General features: G+C 34.2%; 2 protein-coding genes across 3 annotated transcripts; one reads left to right on the forward strand and one right to left on the reverse strand.

The window, feature by feature from the left end:
• Positions 1-6,209: 6,209 nt before the first annotated feature.
• On the forward strand, positions 6,210-10,083 carry LOC141703450 (serine carboxypeptidase-like 17). The gene is made up of 14 exons (XM_074506979.1): positions 6,210-6,422; positions 6,534-6,679; positions 7,156-7,232; positions 7,336-7,458; positions 7,556-7,658; positions 7,737-7,774; positions 8,365-8,470; positions 8,552-8,634; positions 8,789-8,947; positions 9,032-9,103; positions 9,192-9,337; positions 9,436-9,549; positions 9,637-9,691; positions 9,787-10,083. Exons 1-14 carry the CDS (start codon positions 6,283-6,285, stop codon positions 9,868-9,870), a joined length of 1,446 nt encoding a protein of 481 aa, XP_074363080.1. The 5' UTR covers positions 6,210-6,282; the 3' UTR covers positions 9,871-10,083.
• A 6,531-nt stretch (positions 10,084-16,614) lies between these two features.
• On the reverse strand, positions 16,615-19,505 carry LOC141703452 (wax ester synthase/diacylglycerol acyltransferase 11-like). 2 transcript variants are annotated; one of them, XM_074506981.1, is made up of 7 exons: positions 19,101-19,505; positions 18,409-18,996; positions 18,252-18,318; positions 17,783-17,898; positions 17,487-17,699; positions 17,243-17,380; positions 16,615-17,069 (listed from the first exon to the last, which is right to left on the reverse strand). In XM_074506981.1, exons 1-7 carry the CDS (start codon positions 19,323-19,325, stop codon positions 16,893-16,895), a joined length of 1,524 nt encoding a protein of 507 aa, XP_074363082.1. In that variant the 5' UTR covers positions 19,326-19,505; the 3' UTR covers positions 16,615-16,892. The 2 variants fall into 2 exon arrangements, with proteins under 2 accessions (XP_074363082.1, XP_074363081.1); XM_074506980.1 differs by having other exon boundaries at positions 17,783-17,907; positions 19,101-19,504.
• Between the last annotated feature and the right edge of the window lie 1,113 nt (positions 19,506-20,618).

Raw genomic sequence — 20,618 nt, forward strand, 5'->3', positions numbered from 1 at the left:
TCCATATCAATTAGCGATTATCTTGTAACTGTGTAGTATATAAACACAGGCATAGGGTTTACACTATAAGTGTTATCATTATCGAAGTTATTATTCTATATAACCCTAGCAGCTCTCGTGATATTTGTTCATCACTGAGAGGTAACAGTTCCATACTGTAACAGAGTTTATTGTTTCAATAAAGTTTATTTTCTGTTACTTAAGTTCTTAAAGTTCGATTTGAGTGTACTATACACTGGATTCACCCCCTCTACAGTGTGTGTGTGACCTAACAACAACCTCTCAGATTCAGTCTTGTAGACCTCGGCAGCATCAGCCTTCGCCTGTAGGCTCCGGGTTATGCAAACCAGCCCAGCAACCCGGGAGTTAGCCTGAAATAATTATACACCACATATTTAGATGATACGAATACAAGAAGACAAAACGAGGCAAGTGCAAAATCGAATATCAAAATGGTACAAGGAAAAGGCTTACAGCAGTAATGTCCTCCTGAAGCCCAACCAGGAAGTCGTCAAGAGGCTCCTTCCTGTATTTCTTCCTCTCCGCCGTGCTAGCATAGTTCTCAAAGAGTTCCCTCCAGTGAGTCTCCGGGGTGAAACTACACAGCAGGGCCTTTAAAGTTTCCGGGGTATCCGGGGTCAGTTCAACAGCAGCCTTCTTGGCAACATGACCCTCGGATCCCTCCCCTCCCTTCTCCCCAGAACCTGCAGGAGCACTCTTCCTCTTTCGGGGCGCCGGAACCCTCGTCGCGTCCCCTTGCTGCACATCTTCAGCCCGGGGCTCTTTGATCACGATCGTTGTCCTCCTCGGACGAGACGGAGCAGCCCTTCGGGCTGCATCTTCACCTTCGTCAACCTTCTTCTTTCCGGAATCTAAGCTCGTCATCCCTCCAATTCTTCGCAGCTTGGCCGACAAATCTTTAAGCTGAGCAGACATGTTTGGGGGATAGGGAATTAACTTCGGAATACCTGAAGAGGAGACAACAAAATATCAGTCCCGTATACAAACAATCAATAAAAGTTAGAGCAATAAAATAAAGCTAAGGCAAAAGACTTACATCCGGCAGCATGCATATTTTCATTGCTAGTAAAATAGTCTCGGGTCCATTGCATCCCAAGTGCCCCACAGAAGGCATAAACCATCGCGAGAGCTGCTTGCCCGAGCCGCTGGACCGGAAACCTATCTGTTTTAATTTCAAGTTTATGGAGTGGCATGAACTCCAAATCCCCACCCCGGACAAAAATGAACTCCCGGTGCCATCCCTTAAGCGACGTCAACATGCTGACCGGGAGAACCATCTTATCGGAAGGATATCCACAGTCCTCAATCCTAAACATGAACTCATAAATCGGCCGAGCGGTGAATCTCTTAATTTTGAAAATGTGATGGAAAAGTTTGAAGGTGGGAAGGTAACTTTTGGCATGGCAGCAAGCTAGAAACCAACTTATCCATTTTACTGAATTCGGGGCCAGTTGGGTGAAAGGAATTCCATACACGTCCCGGCAGAGAGATTTGGTGAATTGATGTAATCCGAGGCGCATGCCCCGGAGGTGCTCCAAGGGAATCCCAACCCAACCCCCATTCGGTCTGTGATAAACCCTCTCATGCTCCTCGGGCCATCTCCATTGGAAGGTATCATCAAGGTTAAAGGCGAGTCTAAGGGCACCATCTACCTCGGCGTCCGTATATTTCTCCTGAACCTCTTTATGAACCGCCCCACACTCATACCTGGTCCCCGGGGCGGTAAAAAACTTCCTATTCATATCGTCCTCGTCATAAGGCTCCCTACCACCCGACCCATCCGGGCCCCCATATGCCTTTGACAAATCTTGGTAATAAAAACCTAAGGGATTAGGGTTCACTCGGCACTGGACGAAATATTCATCTACGTCCTCCCAAGATCCATCCGGGTTCGATAAGGTACCTCCGGGGCCTAAAACTAAGGTCTGGGCTAAAACTTGTTGGGGTTGGTCAACCCGGGGAGGCATCTCTACGGAGCTACTACTGGAAGAAGAAGATGAATGGTAAAATATGTTTAGTTCGCCTAAACCTCTAGGCCGCTCGGGATACCGACTCCTAAGGGTAGCAGTACGTTTAAAATGGGTACCTGGCATAAACTATGTGTATCTATATAAACGCACCCCGGAGTCAGTGCCAATCCCGAACCCAACAACAATAAAAACAAAACAAAAAACAGAAGAGTTTAGAAACAAATCGTGTATGTATCTTAGCCCAGAAACAAGATCTATAGCATATACATATACATACAAACAAAAACACATATCAAGAACACACCCCGGGCCCTTCAACTTTTTACACTATTAAAAACCCACTTTTTCGCATACAAAACTACCAAAATTCATGATATTTACACAATCAAACACAAAACCATTGAAAAAGCCATGCAAAATCTACACAACTACACAGATTCAAGATCAAAACAACAACACAGTGGTGAAAATCGAACAAGGAATATGAAGGGGCGAAGCAAAACTCGCACAAAATGGCTACATGCATTGCGAGAACGAAAGAAAAAGAAATGAAACAAGAAAGCGAAAGATCAAGATACTTACAAAGTAGCAGGAGAAAGAAATGCGACTTCAAAAAAATCTCTGCAAGATTTCTCAGGTCTCTCTCTCTGTGGAAGTTTCTGCGTAAAAGAAAAAAGAAGGGGAGAAGGCGGTATTTATAAAGAAAAGAAAGACAGGTGAAAGGTTTTTTGAAGTAAAATTAACCACACCCACGTGGCAGCCCGCGATTGGTCCCAAAAAATAACCGCATAGCAGTTATTACACGTCCTGTCACGTAATCATTACGTGGGCGCGTCTTTTTAGGATAAAAAAGGGGGAAGTTAAAGAATATCACACTCAAAAGATACGCATAAACGTTTCCTGAGGCGTCGCGGCACAATGATAATTACTGTACTCCCCCATCCGGGTAAACCCGCATAAGGGAGTGGGGGCAAATGATAGCCTATAATAATATAGGCCCAATAACAAAGGCCCAGGGCCCAATTACAAGAGCTCAGGGAGTACTCAGCTTTAACCTTGAGGGGCCCAGGACATGTGGCAACATCACCACCGTCCAGGTGCCCGGGATCCAGAACGTTCCTACGGTCCGGATTCAGTAGTACTCTGACGCATCACAAGCGTCCAGATGCCCTACAGTCCAAAAGGCACACCTACGGTCCAGATTAAAAGGGGCAGACTCCTAAAACCTAGTAGGAGGCCTATAAAAGGTAGGACAGAAGGAAGGTTACAGGTTACAATCTCACATACTCTCTCTCACCTATACTTACATACACACACGCTCACACCATGAATACACTCGCATAATTCCCGTTTTGCCCCTCTTCTCCTTAAAAACCCTCTCTCATTCTCACGCCGGAGGTACCGCGGGGACGTCACCCCTCTCCGGTTCTGTTTTGTAGGTTCCCACCCTACAGCTGCACCGCACGCCGCCGCCGTTTCCGTCCAAATGGAGCTTGAATCCGGGCCCAGCAAGGAGAAGGCCTTGGGGTGATTTGGGATTATCAGATATTACTAATATATAAAACGGAATAAGTACTAATTCTCTTGAGTTTAATTGATGAAGTTGTTGTAAATGCAGGGGGTTCATCAATAAAAATGCATCAAACTCATCGGAGTTAGTGCTTATTGTGTGCACTTGGGCACACATTAGAAAACCTGTATGTAAAATTATAGCTATGAGTTTCGACATATACTTTAATGGGATTTTCAATAGTTAGAAATTTGGTTGTTTTAATTAGTTATTTTGATTAACTAATTGAATTTAGCTGTTTCAATAAAATGGTGAGGTAAATAGCAGTTTTAATTAGTTTTTAAAAATTATATACTTGAAAAAGTTTATTTGAGGTGCTTTTTCAAAATTAGCTTTTTGGGATAAAAAATTATTTCACAAATCTAATTATTAAATATTTATATTAGAAATTTTATTTTGGTCAAAGCTCTAACTTGATTCAAAAAATTAATTTTGTGTCAAAAAAAACTAACTTTCAAACCTCGCCATATTTTTTAATTGTACTTTTACACTTCTATACCCAACTTCTTTTTTCTTTTGTTTATATCTTCATTTTCCTTTAACTTTGGACTCAAAATTTTTCAGTTAACAATATTATTTTTCACTTTTTTAACTTTTCACAACTATCTTATCATTTTTCTTAACTTTCATTCCCAAACCAAATGTAAACAAATGGTGGGAACGGATGGAGTAATAATTATCTTATAATTATATTTTTAATGTTACTTAATTATCGATAAAATTTATTTTTCAAATTAAAAGTAAATCGAGAAATATGGATGTACAATAATTATTAGATGATAAGGAATACTGATATATCATAGGTTAATTCGTGTTAATATTTATAATTTAATAATATAAAATTTTAAAAATAGTTATATTTATCAATTGAATACCAAAATTTGGTACTTTGTGGGGAAAATTAAAAAGAGAGAAATTTGTAAACGCCTCATGTCTTTCACTTATTTAATTAATATCTGAGCACAAGGAGGAAAAAAAGTGAAATTTTAGTAATTTCCATATACTTGAAGCTAAACTAGATTTAAAAAAAGTCTTATTTAACAAATAAAATATTAATTTTCTAAAATTTAATGAATATATAATGGATTGTTCTTGAATGAAATAGGCTAATAATGATTGATTATATTTTAAAAATAATATATTTTCATTATTTCATGATGTTAGAAATATTATTTTTTATTTGATAGGATAAAACATGACTGTGACGAGAAGTTTTCCTACATGATTGTAGAGATTCAATAAATATGGTCAAAATCAAGAAATTTGACTTAATTTTAAATTAAGAGGAATACCATTTTTGAGTGACCCAAATTTTACAAATTTTCAATAATATTTATTTAAGACATGACATGCACACATGCTCTAAACAAATTTTTAAATAACATAAAAATGTTGAAGTAGGCTCCTACATTTTATATACAAGTCAATGAATACCAGTTCATATTTTAAGCAACTAGCCAAATAAATAATGAATTAGTGATCAGCAGACCCCAGAGATACGGTGGCTTTCATTAATCATTTAACGACGAAAACGTGAACTTACTCCGGACAGTTGATTACTTTGCGTCCAAGGAATCCCTCTTGTACAGTGTTATTTCATTCAATAAATACGGTTACATATTAATATCATCATCGTTATTTGAGATTGATAATATGTAAAACAATAATGGGCATCATAGCATGCATGATCATTCAGATCTAGCTGCCTGTGCAAATGAACGGGGACACCGAAAATATATGTACATTTCAGGGTCACATTTGTTCTATTTAGTAAGAAAATTTAAAAGTTTCCTAAGTCCGATATCCGGATTTTAGTCTCACGGTATAGTTATAGTGGCAAGAAAGCCCAGCTCTTTTAAGACCCGTCCCGTATTTCTTGAATTTTGGTTTAGGCTTGGATATAAAATAAAAACTACATCCGTATATTTCAATTATAATTGTTTTTATAATAGTATTCGATAGGTATTTTAAAAATTAAGAAAAAATATAGTTTTTTAGCTTTTTCAAAAAAATTTATTTTTTAAATAAAAATTTCAACATTCTATTTTTTTTCAAAAAAAAAGGGAATTTTTAAAAAAAAATTATAAAACTAAACTTTCTATTTGTGTACGTGATACTATCTCAAAAACGATATAATTGGGAGAGACGGAAGGAATATTTGCTCACGGCGGTCATTAATAGGGTTGGTTAAAGAATTTGGAGACTCTCTCTAAGGCTCCGTTTGGTAAAAACTGTCAGAAAAGTGTTCAGTAAATTCTAAAAACTGATGTCTGGAAAAGCGTTTTTGGTCTGAAAGCTACTATTAGCAAAAGTATGTCCCCCAATGCTTTTGGAAAAAACTGTTTTCAGCTTTTGCAAAAAATAACTATCAGTTTCACCATCAAACCTTCTCAAAAATATTATTTTTATATATTATATCTCAAAATATGTATAAATTAAAAAAAAATTACCATACAGTAATCTAATTTTCATGACAGCACTTTTTACCGGATAACAATTTTTAACAGCACTGCCTACATTTAGTGCTGATTTTTAGTAACATGTATTTGGATAAAGTATAACAGTTACGCACGCAAAATCTTCGTCACCTGTATTAATTGGACATGAACATATATTAAAGAATCCGTTTTACGTATACCAAACATTAGGTATAGACTTTTAGGTATGCGTAACAATTGCTATATTAATATGCCCTGACAATCATTTCCTTCAATTATAGCAATGACAAAACTTACAATCACAAGAGTGATTCTGATTCTTAGCACTCTGCAGATAAACCTTCTGGAACTCTGTTTCTCACAGACAGTCATCAAGACACTTCCCGGATATTCCGGCGTATTGCCATTCAGACTCGAAACAGGGTTGGTCCGAACAAGCATAACATGCTTTCAAAACTGCAGAAGATTACATGAACTGGAAATATCTAGTCTAGATGATTACTGATGTTATATCTTGTATTGTTCATCATGCAGGTATGTGGGACTAGGAGATGAAGAAGATTTGCAGATGTTTTACTACTTCGTTGAGTCGGAGCGTAATCCGAGCGATGATCCTCTCATGATATGGATCACTGGAGGTCCTGGTTGTTCTTCTCCTCGAACTTTCTTTTATTATACAGGTTAAACCTCATATCATTGTTCTAATTTCTTTTAATTATGAACTCTGAACCACCCTTTGTAAAATTACAAACTTACAAGCATCCACCAAGTGTTCTCGGCACATAATTTTCAATTATGTACGCGCACGAAACATAAACTTGATTACAACATATACCAAATTATCATATAAAATAATTGACATAGATGCATGTCGCCATCCATCATATATTATATATAATCAAATTGTTTTATGGCCCGTTTGAGAAACTGAGTTTCATTTGAAATTGTGTATTTGATCAAATAAACTGTTTGGTAATTTGGATTTGTATTTTATTTGAAATACTAAACATTCAAATATTAGTATAAATATGAGAATTTGAAATGACAACTCAAATTCTGTCATTTGAAATCTCTCATTTGAAATAAAATGCAAGTTTTCAAACGCTCTCCTAATTATTTTGTTTTGATTATTTTGTGCGGACTTTGTATGATGTAGGGCCGTTGAAATTTGATTATGCAAACTCATACGGAAAATTACCACAACTAGAGGTAAATCCGTACTCATGGACGAAGGTACGCGGTAATTTTTCAATCTTGAAGAAGCTACATTTATTTAGGATACTAAATTTTAATTGTTTAGATTAATTTGTTAAAAGCACATGCATCTTGTTTGAAGGTGGCCAACGTTATATTTGTAGATCCACCTAATTCTGGGTTTACCTATACGAAAAGTAAAGCTACTTACAGAAACAGTGACACCTTGATGGCAGCAACTATCTATGAGTTTCTTATAATGAAGGTTTCTGATGCCATTATAACTTGAATTTACTTATCTGTTTTCTTGATAGTAAATTTGAAATACTAAATTCTTGTTTTACTGCTGCTTGTTGATGCAGTGGCTTGAGAATCATCCTAAATTTCTCAACAATCAGCTATATATTTCTGGTGTTTCGTACTCTGGCATATCGGTTCCGGTTATGGTTCAGAATATTGTTAATGGTATATACATGTGGAGTTTATTATCCTATTATATAAGAATTTTATTCTCTGAATTTTAACTCATTGCAATTTCTGTAGGCAATGAAGCTGGAAATGTTCCCAGGTTAAATATAAAAGTAAGTAGAGTTGTGTGCCAGATATATATTGTGTAACTTTCACTCTAGGAAACATGGTATTTTTCAATTGTCCAAAAAATGACCTACTTGGAAGTTGGAACTGGGGATAATACTTATTGATGGAGTGGTTCATTTTGTTTTTTAACGACTGACGGCCAATTGGTAAAATGATTCTAATAAGTGAACAAAATATGGGCCATGTTGATGATGTGGCCTTGCCATGTCATCCCACCCCACACCTCATGTCAATATGTCATAATGCAGGTACTACCACATCAGGCGGTTAGTGCAACGTGAACTAAGTCTTCCGTCAGTCAACATAAACTACGACAAAAAAAAGAGGTCTCTTTCACGTTGCATTAACACGTGAACTAACTCTTCCGTCAGTCAACATAAACTGCGACAAAAAAAGAAGTAAATTAACAACAACCACATTAATAGTAACTTATGTCAATCAGCCATCATTCATCCATAACGACCGATTTACAATGAGTTCCAACTGAACTTGCGGTCAATAAAGCCATGTTTTTTGTAGCGTTTATTTTAAAAATATTGCAACTTTATTTTTTTTGTTCTTTTTTTGCTTCCAGGGATACATGATCGGTAACCCTCTAACAGATAGAAACATTGACTTCAATGCAAGGATTCCATATGCTCATCAGTTTGCACTCTTATCTGATGAACTATTTGAGGCATGTTTTGCAGAATAACCAGATTCTAAAACTATAAGTTATGATCATTAATCTGATAAAATTGTATCATGAATATTGTAGTCAGCAAAAGCACACTGCAATGGCGAATACATAGAAGTGAATCGAGCAAATGGATTATGCCTGAAGGCTCTAGCAGAAATTGATAAGGTAAGCATTTTATATCACTTCACAGTTCTAAAATCATTTACATGAATGAATGATTAGGGACAAAATGGAAATATGGGAGGAAAAGTACTAAAATTAACCGAATTATCTTAAAAGAGGATTGTCAAGCACAATGAGAATTTATATTTTTATGCAGTGCCTGAAGGACCTATATGACCAGCAAATATTGGAGCCAATCTGCATCCCCAACATGATAACCAAGACTATCCTCCAGCTATGGGATGGAAAATCTTCTACAAGGAATCCTACAATTCCACTCCCTTTGTCTCAGCAACCGCCGAAATCATGGTGTCGAGTAATATACATGACTCATTAGCACAGATACACAATAGGTCCCTATCACTCCAATAACTGTTTGTTTTTTCTTGGTTTTCTCCAGGAGGATAATTATCGGTATGCTATTGCTTGGACAACCGACAGAAATGTTCAGAAAGCTCTTCATATACGGGAGGTATTTGTACGTTAAAAATTACAAATTATCAGTATACTGATAATTACATAATTATCAGCATGTTATCTGTTTTGTTTACAAATAACAGGGCACAATAGAAGAGTGGGTGATGTGCAACACAGATCACTATGATATCGATCGAAATGACACTGATACTTACTCATATGATATTGCTAGTAGTATTGTTTATCATCGAAACCTCACCAAAAATAACTGTCGAGCTCTGATATACAGGTAAATTTATCCGTTGTTCTAGGTGCAAAATTAAGTTATTTTTAAATATTTGATAGCATTTGTTGATTATGTTAAGGGTTTGTTTCCGCAAATCGCAGTGGTGACCACGACTTGGTTTTTCCATACATTGGAACCAGAAAATGGATCCGCTCTCTTGGTTTAACAGTTGATAGAACCTGGACACCATGGTTTGTTAAAAATCAAGTAGCAGGGTATGTTTAGTTAACTTAGACCTCTGGTTCAAACTCGATTATCGTCCATTTATCATTCTGTATACCCTGATTTTTGTGTGTATGTAGTTACACTGAAACTTTTTCGCAAGGCAACTACTCGATGACATTTGCAACGGTTAAGGTATCTCTAGTATAACTTTTACTTGACACTGCATCAAATTTGAATTGGTTATGACTTGTCATTTATATCATTTTGGTTTCTTGGGCTATTTATAGGGTGCTGGTCACACAGCTCCTGCTTTTAAGCCAGAAGAATCATTGGCCATGGTTGATAGGTGGCTGGCTCAGGCTAAGCTTTAGACAAAACAACAAAGACACGGTCCAAAGTTAAGCAGGCGACCATGCAATAGGGTGAAATGTAAACACAAGTTACATGTACTCTATTAGATGATAATTTCAATAGCTCTATGTTAGTCTATATAGCATAAGAATAATAAGAATATATAATCCTCTCATTTGTGTTGAAAATAATTATTTGAAATTATTTGAAAAAAAAAATTAGATTTATCGTGATTAGGTTGTTCGAAGTAGTTTTTGAATATTTATTAGCTAATAGTTTTCGAATTGCAGTGATTATAGGGTTACCTATTTTTTAGTTATATTTGTTGAATTTACGACCTATGTAACGAGATTTATAGAGTATCTTATATATATACAGTATGGAATCAGACAATAAAATTATTTTTTTTGTTCTAATTTACTTTTTTTTTTACTTTTTGTTTAGTTTTTATCAATTATCATTTATTTAAAAAAATCTAACATGATATCAAAGTTAGTTTAAATTAATTAATTGGGAGTCAAAAATTAGCTACAGTACGAATGAAGACAATCACGGTTGGATGGTATTGTATTAGGAAAAATGTCTAAGTCACAATTAGGAATTGCTAGAGAATTAGGATATGTTATGTCAACTAGTCAGGATCTGCATACAATCAAGATCTGTATCAGTATTTGTCATGGATCAAGATGTGACTTGTTGTCAGGGTCACAATGTAAATCATGATTTGTTAATTTATACAGTCCCAACATTTGTGGAATGGTGTACAGTCGGTTCCTGATTTATATAGAGATTGATTGTGTGGCTGTGTGATATATAAACACTGAATATATTATCTTTATCGGTGAGCTCGGGTATAACTAACACCTCTCAAGAACATTGATTTTCCTGAGAGAGTTTTGTAACAATTTATAAGAGAATAAATAAACTGTTATTTGATTCTCTTATTCTTACTTTACTTTCTTTGTATCGATTTGTTTCAATACGTCATAAGTGGGCTACTGTAATGCAAGTGTTACAAGGAGTGTTACTTTAGCTAAGAATTTTTTGTCATATTGTAACAACTCTCACTTAGTGTTACAATAGCTATTAAGCTAGTGTTGTAGAGTAATGTCGGTGTTGCACAATATGTAAAACCAACACATGGTGTTAAATTAGTTACTTTTTTTAATTAAAAAAAATAAAGTAAAAATATTATCATAAATTAGTATAAATTTAATATTAGAAATTAGTATAAAAATAATATTTTGGTTTTTTTATGAATAGAAAATGTAATATATAATTAAATTAAATTTACAAAAACACATTATACATAAATACAGAAGTTACTTTATTTTTTTAATTTAATAAATAATATTTTAATATTTAAAATTAAAATAGAAATAGAAATAATATATTTTTATAATATTTAAAAATGAATATATTATTATAAAACTGGAATCAAAATTATTTTTTGATTTACTTTTTTACTTTAACATATAGTATATAATAAAGTACAAATTTTAAATTATTTATATATAAATATTTATGATCGTATTTCTTTAAATTAAATAAATAATAATATTAATAGTTAGTCCTAAAAACAAAATAACAAATTAAAATGTATACTGAAATTGGGAAATTTCAGGCAGTAATTTCCCCCTAAAATAAAAACCCACCTGATAAACCTTCTTCCTCATAAACTCCTAAATTCTCTCGATGTCTCTCTCACTCAGCTAACTCTCTCTCTCCCAAACAAGATTAAAGCACAAATTGAAGATAAGTCGAAGGCGAGTCTCCCAAGTTCTCTCTCTGGCTCAAATCGACATGTTTGTGGCTCGAATTTAAAGGTAATTACTTATTCCCTTGATTTTTGAATCGACATGGCTATGGACCTATACATCATTATCACTATGAGGTTAACTTATGACACTATAAATATGTAGTATCTCACAACGGGTCAATCCAGCACTATGTATCTAATACATGTGTCTGTGTTTTGACTTTAGTATCACCATACCTATGATCAATGAGATGTGATCATCAGTCAACAAACACACTAGTCTCAATGTATATATTATCGTCGCTTAACAATAATACAAGAATAGGGACCTTTAGGAATATTAATATTATTCTCATAATCTCATTTCTTAGTCACGTACTTAGAGATGTAGATTTACATATCATATTCCAAGGATATTTATTAATATAACATTTTATCGCAGAAAATAAAGATATAATAAATTACTAAAGAATAATCCATAGAATCATAATTAATAATCCAAATATCTCATAACACAAACATAATAGTGTTGTCTCTAGGGCACACATACTAACATATAAAGCTCGACTCGTTGTCAAAGGGTTTACTCTGACAATTGGAATGGACTATTTTGAGACCTATCCCCTGTTGCTAAAATGACAACAGTTCGTCTTGTCTTAGCCCTTTCTGCGAAATTTTAACTGGCACATCCATCAAATGGATGTTAATAATGCGTTTATGCACGTCTGTCTTTCAGAAGAAAACTATATGAAGCTACCTCCAGGATTTCAATATTTGTCATCAGGTTCAAATTACTTTCCTTTTGATGTTGAGTTTGTATGCAAACTTAGGAAATCAATATATGGTTTAAAAAAGGCTTCTCGGGTCTGACATGACAAATTAGCTATAGCCTTACTTCAATTTGGATACACTCAAGTTGCTTGTGATCATAGCTTATTCACCATCAAATTACTGTCAGAATTTGTGGTTGTTATAGTCTATCTGGACGATATTTTAATTACTAGTAATTCAGCTGATCTTATTGCCAAAGTAAAGCCTTTTTGCACTCTCAGTTTGAATCAAAGATTTTGGGCCTATGAAGTATTTTCTCATTCTTGAAATTGCTCGTTCCATAGACGGTATCTTTGTGAGTCAAAGAAAATATTTGCTTGATATACTAAATGATATTGGTCTGTCTGTTGTGAAGCCATCTGTTGTTCTTATGGAACAAAACCATAAATTAATTGATAAAAAATTTCCACCTCTACAAAATTCTGAAATTGTTACTTACAGACGTCTTGTTGGTCACCTCTTATATTTGACAATTACTCGTCCAGATTTATCGTATGGTGCTCACATTTTATCTCAGTTTATTTCATATCCGAAAGTTGATCATCTGATAGCTTCCTTCAAAATGGTTAAATACACTAAGGGTTCCCCAGGTCAAGGCATGTTCTTTGCTGCTGATAACTCTCTATAGCTTCAGGAAGTTTCTGACTCTGACTGTGGAGGTTATCCTGATTCTAGGAGGTCTTTAACTAGGTATTATGTTCTTCTCGGCAAATCCTTGGTTTCCTGTAAATGTAAGAAACAAACCTTAGTTTCTCGCTGCTCTGTAGAGGTTACGTATCATTCCATTACATATACTTGTTGTGAGGTGATATGTCTTGTTCAATTGTTACAGTCTCTTCAAGATCCCAGTCCTCTTCATGTTCCTTTCTTTTGTGATAATAATTCTGCCATACATATTGCACACAATCCCGTATTTTATGAACGGACGAAATATATTAAAATCGATTGTTACCTTGTACGTGACAAACTGAAGGTTGGTCTTATTTCTCCTGTCCATGTGCGTACTGCTCTGCAACCGGCCGACATTTTTACCAAAGTCTTATATCAACTCACCTTGCTTCAGTCCAAGTTAGGTGTTGCAATAAAATTTTCCCCTTCTTACTTGAGGGGGGATGGTACGATACTAAGTACAGACTCAACTGAGACCAGTCAGTAAAAGTCAGCATCAGCAAATTAGTTTAAGTCAAGTCAATATTATAGAATGCCAGATAATGACAGGCTGTCAAGTTTATTACTAGATCATTTCAGTATAGATATGTTTGCGTGCATGTAATCACTTTAGTTAGTTAGGAGTTTACATTCTCTCCTCTCTCTCTCTTTAAATCTCTTTATAATCTCAATCAGTATGTAAAAGTTACAATATCTTTGCAGTTTAATGAAGTTGATGTTCATTAGTGTTTGATTAACTTTGTGACACTATTAAGACATAAGAACACTCTTTTGTCATTCAATCTAGTTAGCTATATCCATGACATGCTCATTGAGTCCATTTGATAGTTTTGAATTATTTTCTGAATCTGATCGGTGATGTTCATGGTTTGATATATTTTCTCCCAATCATTCAACTTTTCAAACCAAATCAAAATAAATTCAAATAAACAAAGTGGTTTGGTACAACGATTCAAAATTTGAATAATTAACTCTTTTTCAAAAATTACTTATTATAGCTGTTAAGCAACTATAATTTAATAAATTGCAACTAAAGATTTGAAATTAAAACTTCAAGTACTCATTATTAAATATAAAATCAAATATATTGTTATAGCATAGTATAGGAAGGTAGGTTATTTTCGTGAATATTCCTGACTCAGTGCATATACATATATATATATATACACACACACAACACATACTTAAATATATACACGCACATGTACATATATATACATAGGCATTTTTTCAAATAGAAATAAGACTTAAAATGAAAACAAGAAACTAATCTACACCCTTTGATCAATCTAAACTAATGGCCCCCCTACAGGCAGATTAAACTACACTCACCCACACAGAATTTCAGCTTTTCCCCTCCGTTCTTAATTTAATTTTTCCCGTCAAACGATAATTTTTTTTAAAATCCAACTTTACTATATTTTTCTCCATCTCCCAACGATCGATTTGCATACCATATGTGTTATATTTCGACGTGATTTAATAACTTTTTTATTTTAATTTTTAGTTTTCATTATAAGAATATTTCTAGTGTAATAGCACTCTATATACATATATATAAACACACACACACTCACATACTTAAACATATACACGCATATAAGCACTAACTATACATTGCAAAGCAATGCAATACAAGAATGTAACAACCACGAAAATATATCAAATACAATACTTGGATATCGTCGATAATCGCTCTTACAAGGATAAATTCAATATGTTAGAACAACTCCTAGATATTAGTAATTTTCTTGTGGTTACTTATTTTATTAATATTCTTACTTTATTACCAAAAAGTAGGATGCATATTTTTTCCAAACATGTCATAATTTTATTGTTAGAAGTTGTTGAACTTGTTGGGTTTGCTAGGCAGGACTTAACTCCATATAATATGATATTTCCGTTCTAGGTCGAGTTCGCACAGATTTGTTTTTAAGTTACTCCAAAAAGACTTTATACTTATAGAGTTATTTGACTACTTATATACTAGCAATCTTCCCCTCCCATAAACAATATGGGATAACTCCAAACAATCTTCCCTTTCACGCATCAGACTCAACACCTGCCGAATCTGTCTCCCGAGTGTGGCAGCCCATCTACCGCTTCCTAGGTCCCTTTTAGAGCCAAATTAAGATAGTTAGGGGGCCCTAAGCGCTGCCGCTTAATTGGCTTTATTGTTGAGCCGACCCTCGGTACGGTTCCCAAAATTATAACCGACCTGTTTTAAACCGAGTCACACAATTTTTTGATGAGCCGAGACAGACGGGTTCGGGGAAGCCTGGCCCGGTTCATTCATTCCGAGATTCGCTTATTTGACCAGCTGTAATGACAACTTAATTAATTTCTTCAAGGTGCCCAACCTAGTACTACATATAAAATGGTCCAGGACACATGGTGCCGCCTTGCAGAGGTAATGGGGGACGGTCGCGTGTGGTCCAATTTTCCTTTTTTAAGCTATATACATATTTTAGCATGAAAACGCATGCATCATATTTTAAGTAATTCTTTTAAGCATTCTACAAATTTCTACATAGATGTGCCCCAACTCGTAGTCTGCTACATCATGTGCGCTGCTTTTTAACTACCATCTCTAATTTGACCTTTCTTTCCTTTGGTTAACGCTCTCAAAACATAATTAGTCGGTTGCCGATTTTTTGTGCAAAAATGAAAAATTCGCCCATCAAAATTTAAAATTGTACTTTTCTATTGCTGTGTTTTTAAGATTTATTCAACATCGGCGAGCTAGTTTGTACAGTAAAAACTGCCATACCTAATAATTGGATCATTTCATGTCCATATCTAACCATTTTTATCATCCATATATATAGTTAGGAATTTTCATCAACTTTATATTATTTATATTCGTAAGTCTAAAAAGTTATATTTGTAGGATGGACAAATTAAATGTTGCAAACATGTAAGATCATAATGTATGTGTGTACTAAAAAAATAAAATAAATCAATCATTATTATTACAACAATTAGCTAAAAATATACTCCCTCTGTTTCATCATTTTAACTGTCTCTTTGACTTTTCTGCACACATCTCAAGATGCATTGATCGTATAATAAAAATTATTATTTTTAATTTTTTTTGTAAATAAAAATTTAAGTTATATATTTATATTCAAAAAACAAAATTTTGAAATTTATTATTTTAACTATAAGGTCAAAATATTTAAAAATGTGTGCAAAAAAAAGTCAAAGCCACTATTAAAAAAAAACATAGATAGTATTATCATTACATAAGCAAATATCTACTCTCTCCATCCCATTTTAGTTATCACATTTTCTTTTATAGAAATCAAATTGACCAATTTTTAATCAAATATTAAACATTACTCTTGTATTATGTAAAAAAAAATTAAAAATTATATATTAAAGTAGATCAAAACTATTTTCCGGTGATATAATTTTATTATTTTTTTAAATTATAAAATATTAATAAATTTTGATCAAATTTTAGTTAATTTAAACAATCAAAGTCAAATGTAACAGCTAACAAAATAAGGGTGCGGGTATTTTTGAAAGAAAGGTCAAGAGTACAAGTGAACATGTCCAACAAGATGTAAAATTACAACAAGGGTATGTAATGGCATAACAGACAGGAATAAACTAGGATATTTTTACGTACATCAATATAATTCTGCATTATAATATATTACACAAAACGTATGACCTGGATCCTGGGCCAAGTTTTATTTATTAAATCTTGATTGTGGCTGTGAAGGAGCTAGCCTAGCCTTCCAAGTTACTTAATGCTCAGTCATAGCTCTCTTTTCCCTAGGTTTTGGCATGGAAGGGGACCGCCAATCCGCTTTGTGTGACAGCATCCTTGATGAGTTTAAGTGATGATTCGAAATCTGCACAAAGATTGTTATAATCCGGTATCACATCTGGATCAACTGTTAATACAAATATCATTTTCTCTCCGTAGCTCTGCCAATGTACCGCGAATGCCTGCATGCTCCAACAAAAACTAATTACAATTAGTATATTTAGAAACACCATTTGATGATAAATATAGGGATTTCTAGCTAGCATTGCGCTTAATCCAGCTCTATGCATTAATCTTACGTGGGGATGTCCACAGGGACTAGGAGCAATATACGATAAGTTCTATACATTCTTACGTGTGGATGTCCGTAGGTACTGGGAGCTATATACGACAAGTGATGGCCGTAGAAACTGATTTCTTCTTGCGGACCAATAATATTTGAGAATGCCATTGTCGTGTTTGATAAAATTTTATACACGTGGGCAGCAGTTATCTGTTCGTAATCAACAAAGATAATCAAGAAAAATCCTGTATAATATTTTGATTGAGTTTATGAAATGTATCACACTATATAGGCTTCAATATGAAACTATCAATACCTTAAGTCCGAAAAACTTGAGTAAAAACCGATTTAGGGAGTAGTAAAATATAGCTTCAAATGAGAGCTTCTTTCTGTCAACAACAGCCTTGGCCTTGCGAACATAATCTAAAGGATCATCTAGCAAGGCAATGGTGATCGGAACAAGAACAAAAGTAAATAAGTTACCCCACTTTACTTTCGACTGATCCTTTTCCATCATCTCTTCTGCCGACTGTTTGCAAACAAAACAAGTGCATTCTTTTATGAATTTACAAGAAAGACCAAGTAAACATCTTAAGCATTAAGTGAATTTACCGAGGTTCCTGGGGATGATCTGATGTTAACTGCTAAAGATGATCTGAGACGAATATTTGCAGGCAGGTGGTTGTACTTTTTGCTAGCTGTATCTTGTTCCTTCTCAAGCCCATCACCTATTGGTGCTAACAATACAATGCATTACAATATTAGGAACGTCCCAAGTCACTTAATTATCAACTTGTCACAGGAAACATAGAGATTATACAGTGGTAGAATAGAAGATGCTTACCGGCCGGAACTGAGATTCGAGTGGACCTAGTCAAAATCAGTTTATGGGGCCCTAATATACATATATCATGAAAATTTATATATATTTACTTAAAAAAGTTAGAAGCCCTTATATGTCAGGGCCGTAAACGCAAGTCTTGCTCGCCTATAGGCAGGGAGGGGTCAGGGGTCATCCCTGACGCTTACCAGGATTTTATATTAATATTCTAACAGATAACGGGTAATCGAGCAAACTAACCATATTTTCCATTGAGATAGCGGGATAGGGCAGCCATAGTTATTCCTAGTAACACGTCGTTAATAGTCTGAAACATCAACAAATTAAAATAACATTAGTGTTTTGCTTATATAATTGGTAGCAATAGCTGATTTAAAACAGACACTATATCAATTACCGCGTTCATTGCATATTTCACTAGCTTTATATCATGTAAGCTGACGATTCTATGCACAATTCTTTTACGACTCAATTCTATATGTTCTGAAACACCTTTGATCGGAGTGTCCGTGTCTTTCAAGAACAAAGCAGTAATAACAAATTGCAAAATATCAACAAAAGTGTTAAAAACCATAAGAATCATGGAACAAGTTGCAGAAAAAAGCCCCCAGAACCTATTACGATTGTTCCAAAAGTTTGTTGATAATTGTCTGGTCTTTAGGACACTTGGCATTGATTCGAGATCAGAAGCTTTTCTGCTACTAGCTAAAAGGAGAGATATAAAAGACGTTCCATCCCCGACTGAATGATGAACTTTAAGTACTGCAGTTGCATTAGCATCCGATGTCTTTACGTTTAAAACATGAAGCTCCCATAATGGCTTTGCAAGATCCAATCCTGTATTAGTGAGATTTGATATGTAATCTTCAACATACATTTCAGCTGATTCCATATTGGGATCCACTTCCGGAGTAAAGACATGCTTATGTATGTCTACTTTCGTTCTTCTCCAACTCATTTGCCCACCATTCTTTTCATCCGTTACCTACAAAACAAACGAATGCACGTAAGCTGGACCGGACACCTGGTTTAATTACACCTTATTTATAAAAACATGAACTGCTAATATCAAAAATTAGTTTTTCTTACCAGCAAACTGGAGAAACGAGGGTGCTTCACAAAAGAATCATTTAACCCGGATTTAACAGCATCAACATCGATCAGCGTTTTGAAACCTAAGACATATATGATTGGAATGTTCAATCCCTTTGCCTGAAACAACCTTGCAACCGGGCTTAACAGCTCTTCATCACCATCAACTTCAATACTAATGTTCTTGGTGAAGATAGGTTTAATGGATTTTCCTCTTATCATCTTAAATAAACTTGTATGTAATGAACTCAACGATCGCAAGTAGATGTATATAATGGTGTTATTAGCATGGGTTGATGAGCCGAGGCCTATACGGACCAGCAGCAGGCCACATGGTACTCCTGACTTTTAAACTTTGCAGTAAGACTATACGGACAGTCCTGACAAAAAAAACTTACAGAGAGTATGTATATGTTTTTAACGAGTTGTAATACAAGAACCAAAAGGTTTGTATTTTTATCACTCCACCTCAAAAGTCAATAAAATTATAAATGTCACGTCACATCATGTATTGTATTTCTGCACTATTTGTCGTATCCCTATTAAAAATGTTTAATAAATTAAAAGCTAGAATTATTATTCTAAAAATCTCCGATTTTCAAAAAAACTCCCGATTGATTCTTATAAATTATTTGGCTGATCTATTTTTTGAAATTCGAGTAATGTTTATAAATTATATAAAATTATATAATTCATAATAAATAAGGTAAATATATTAAGTTTTATTAAAATATTTAAATATATCCAAAAAAAATTCAATTAATCTCCGATTTGCCGATTAATCCTTAATCGTTTAGTAAACCGATTAGTACCGATTACCGATTTCTACGACTAACTACAGAAACTATATTAACAAAAATTCAACATATCTATCCGTCTGCAACTAAAGTATCAATACTATACTGCTCCCTATATCCCATCCATTTCTTTATAGTTACTATTTTGGGTCGTCCCATCCATTTCTTTACATTCCAAAAATAGTAAACTTTTAATAATATAAAACACTATTACACCCACTAACTCCCTCCACTCTCTCAAATCTATTATTAAATACCATTACTTTAACCACTTTTTATCATTTTTCAGTAATTTACCTACTTTTATATATATATATATATTGGTCTCCGTGCCCACCAGAAATGTAAAGATCCTGGTGGGACGGAAGGAGTACTAGCTTATGAATTGTGTGATGTTCTGATTAGGTTTAATCATTATTATTTTAGTTTTTGTGTTTTTAATATTTTATTTTAAAAATTTGTTTAAAAAATTAAGTGAACATAAAGCTCCATTGATAAAATTAGAAGTCTATTATCAGTTTTGTCCAACACACTTGTATTTTTATGTATGCACTGTCATTCTTAGGTGATAACAATTTCTAAATGTTTTGTTAATAGGTTACATGGGTCACCCCTTTCTTTTGGATGTGATAATGTCGCATCAAATGAGAAGCTCAAGTCCTTCCGAAACTATCAATGTACTTCCAACTGATTATTCAACTTGAAAGCAATGGTTCAT

Source organism: Apium graveolens, unplaced genomic scaffold (genome assembly GCF_009905375.1).
Source record: "Apium graveolens cultivar Ventura unplaced genomic scaffold, ASM990537v1 ctg6657, whole genome shotgun sequence".
NCBI classification, from domain to species: Eukaryota; Viridiplantae; Streptophyta; class Magnoliopsida; order Apiales; family Apiaceae; genus Apium; species Apium graveolens.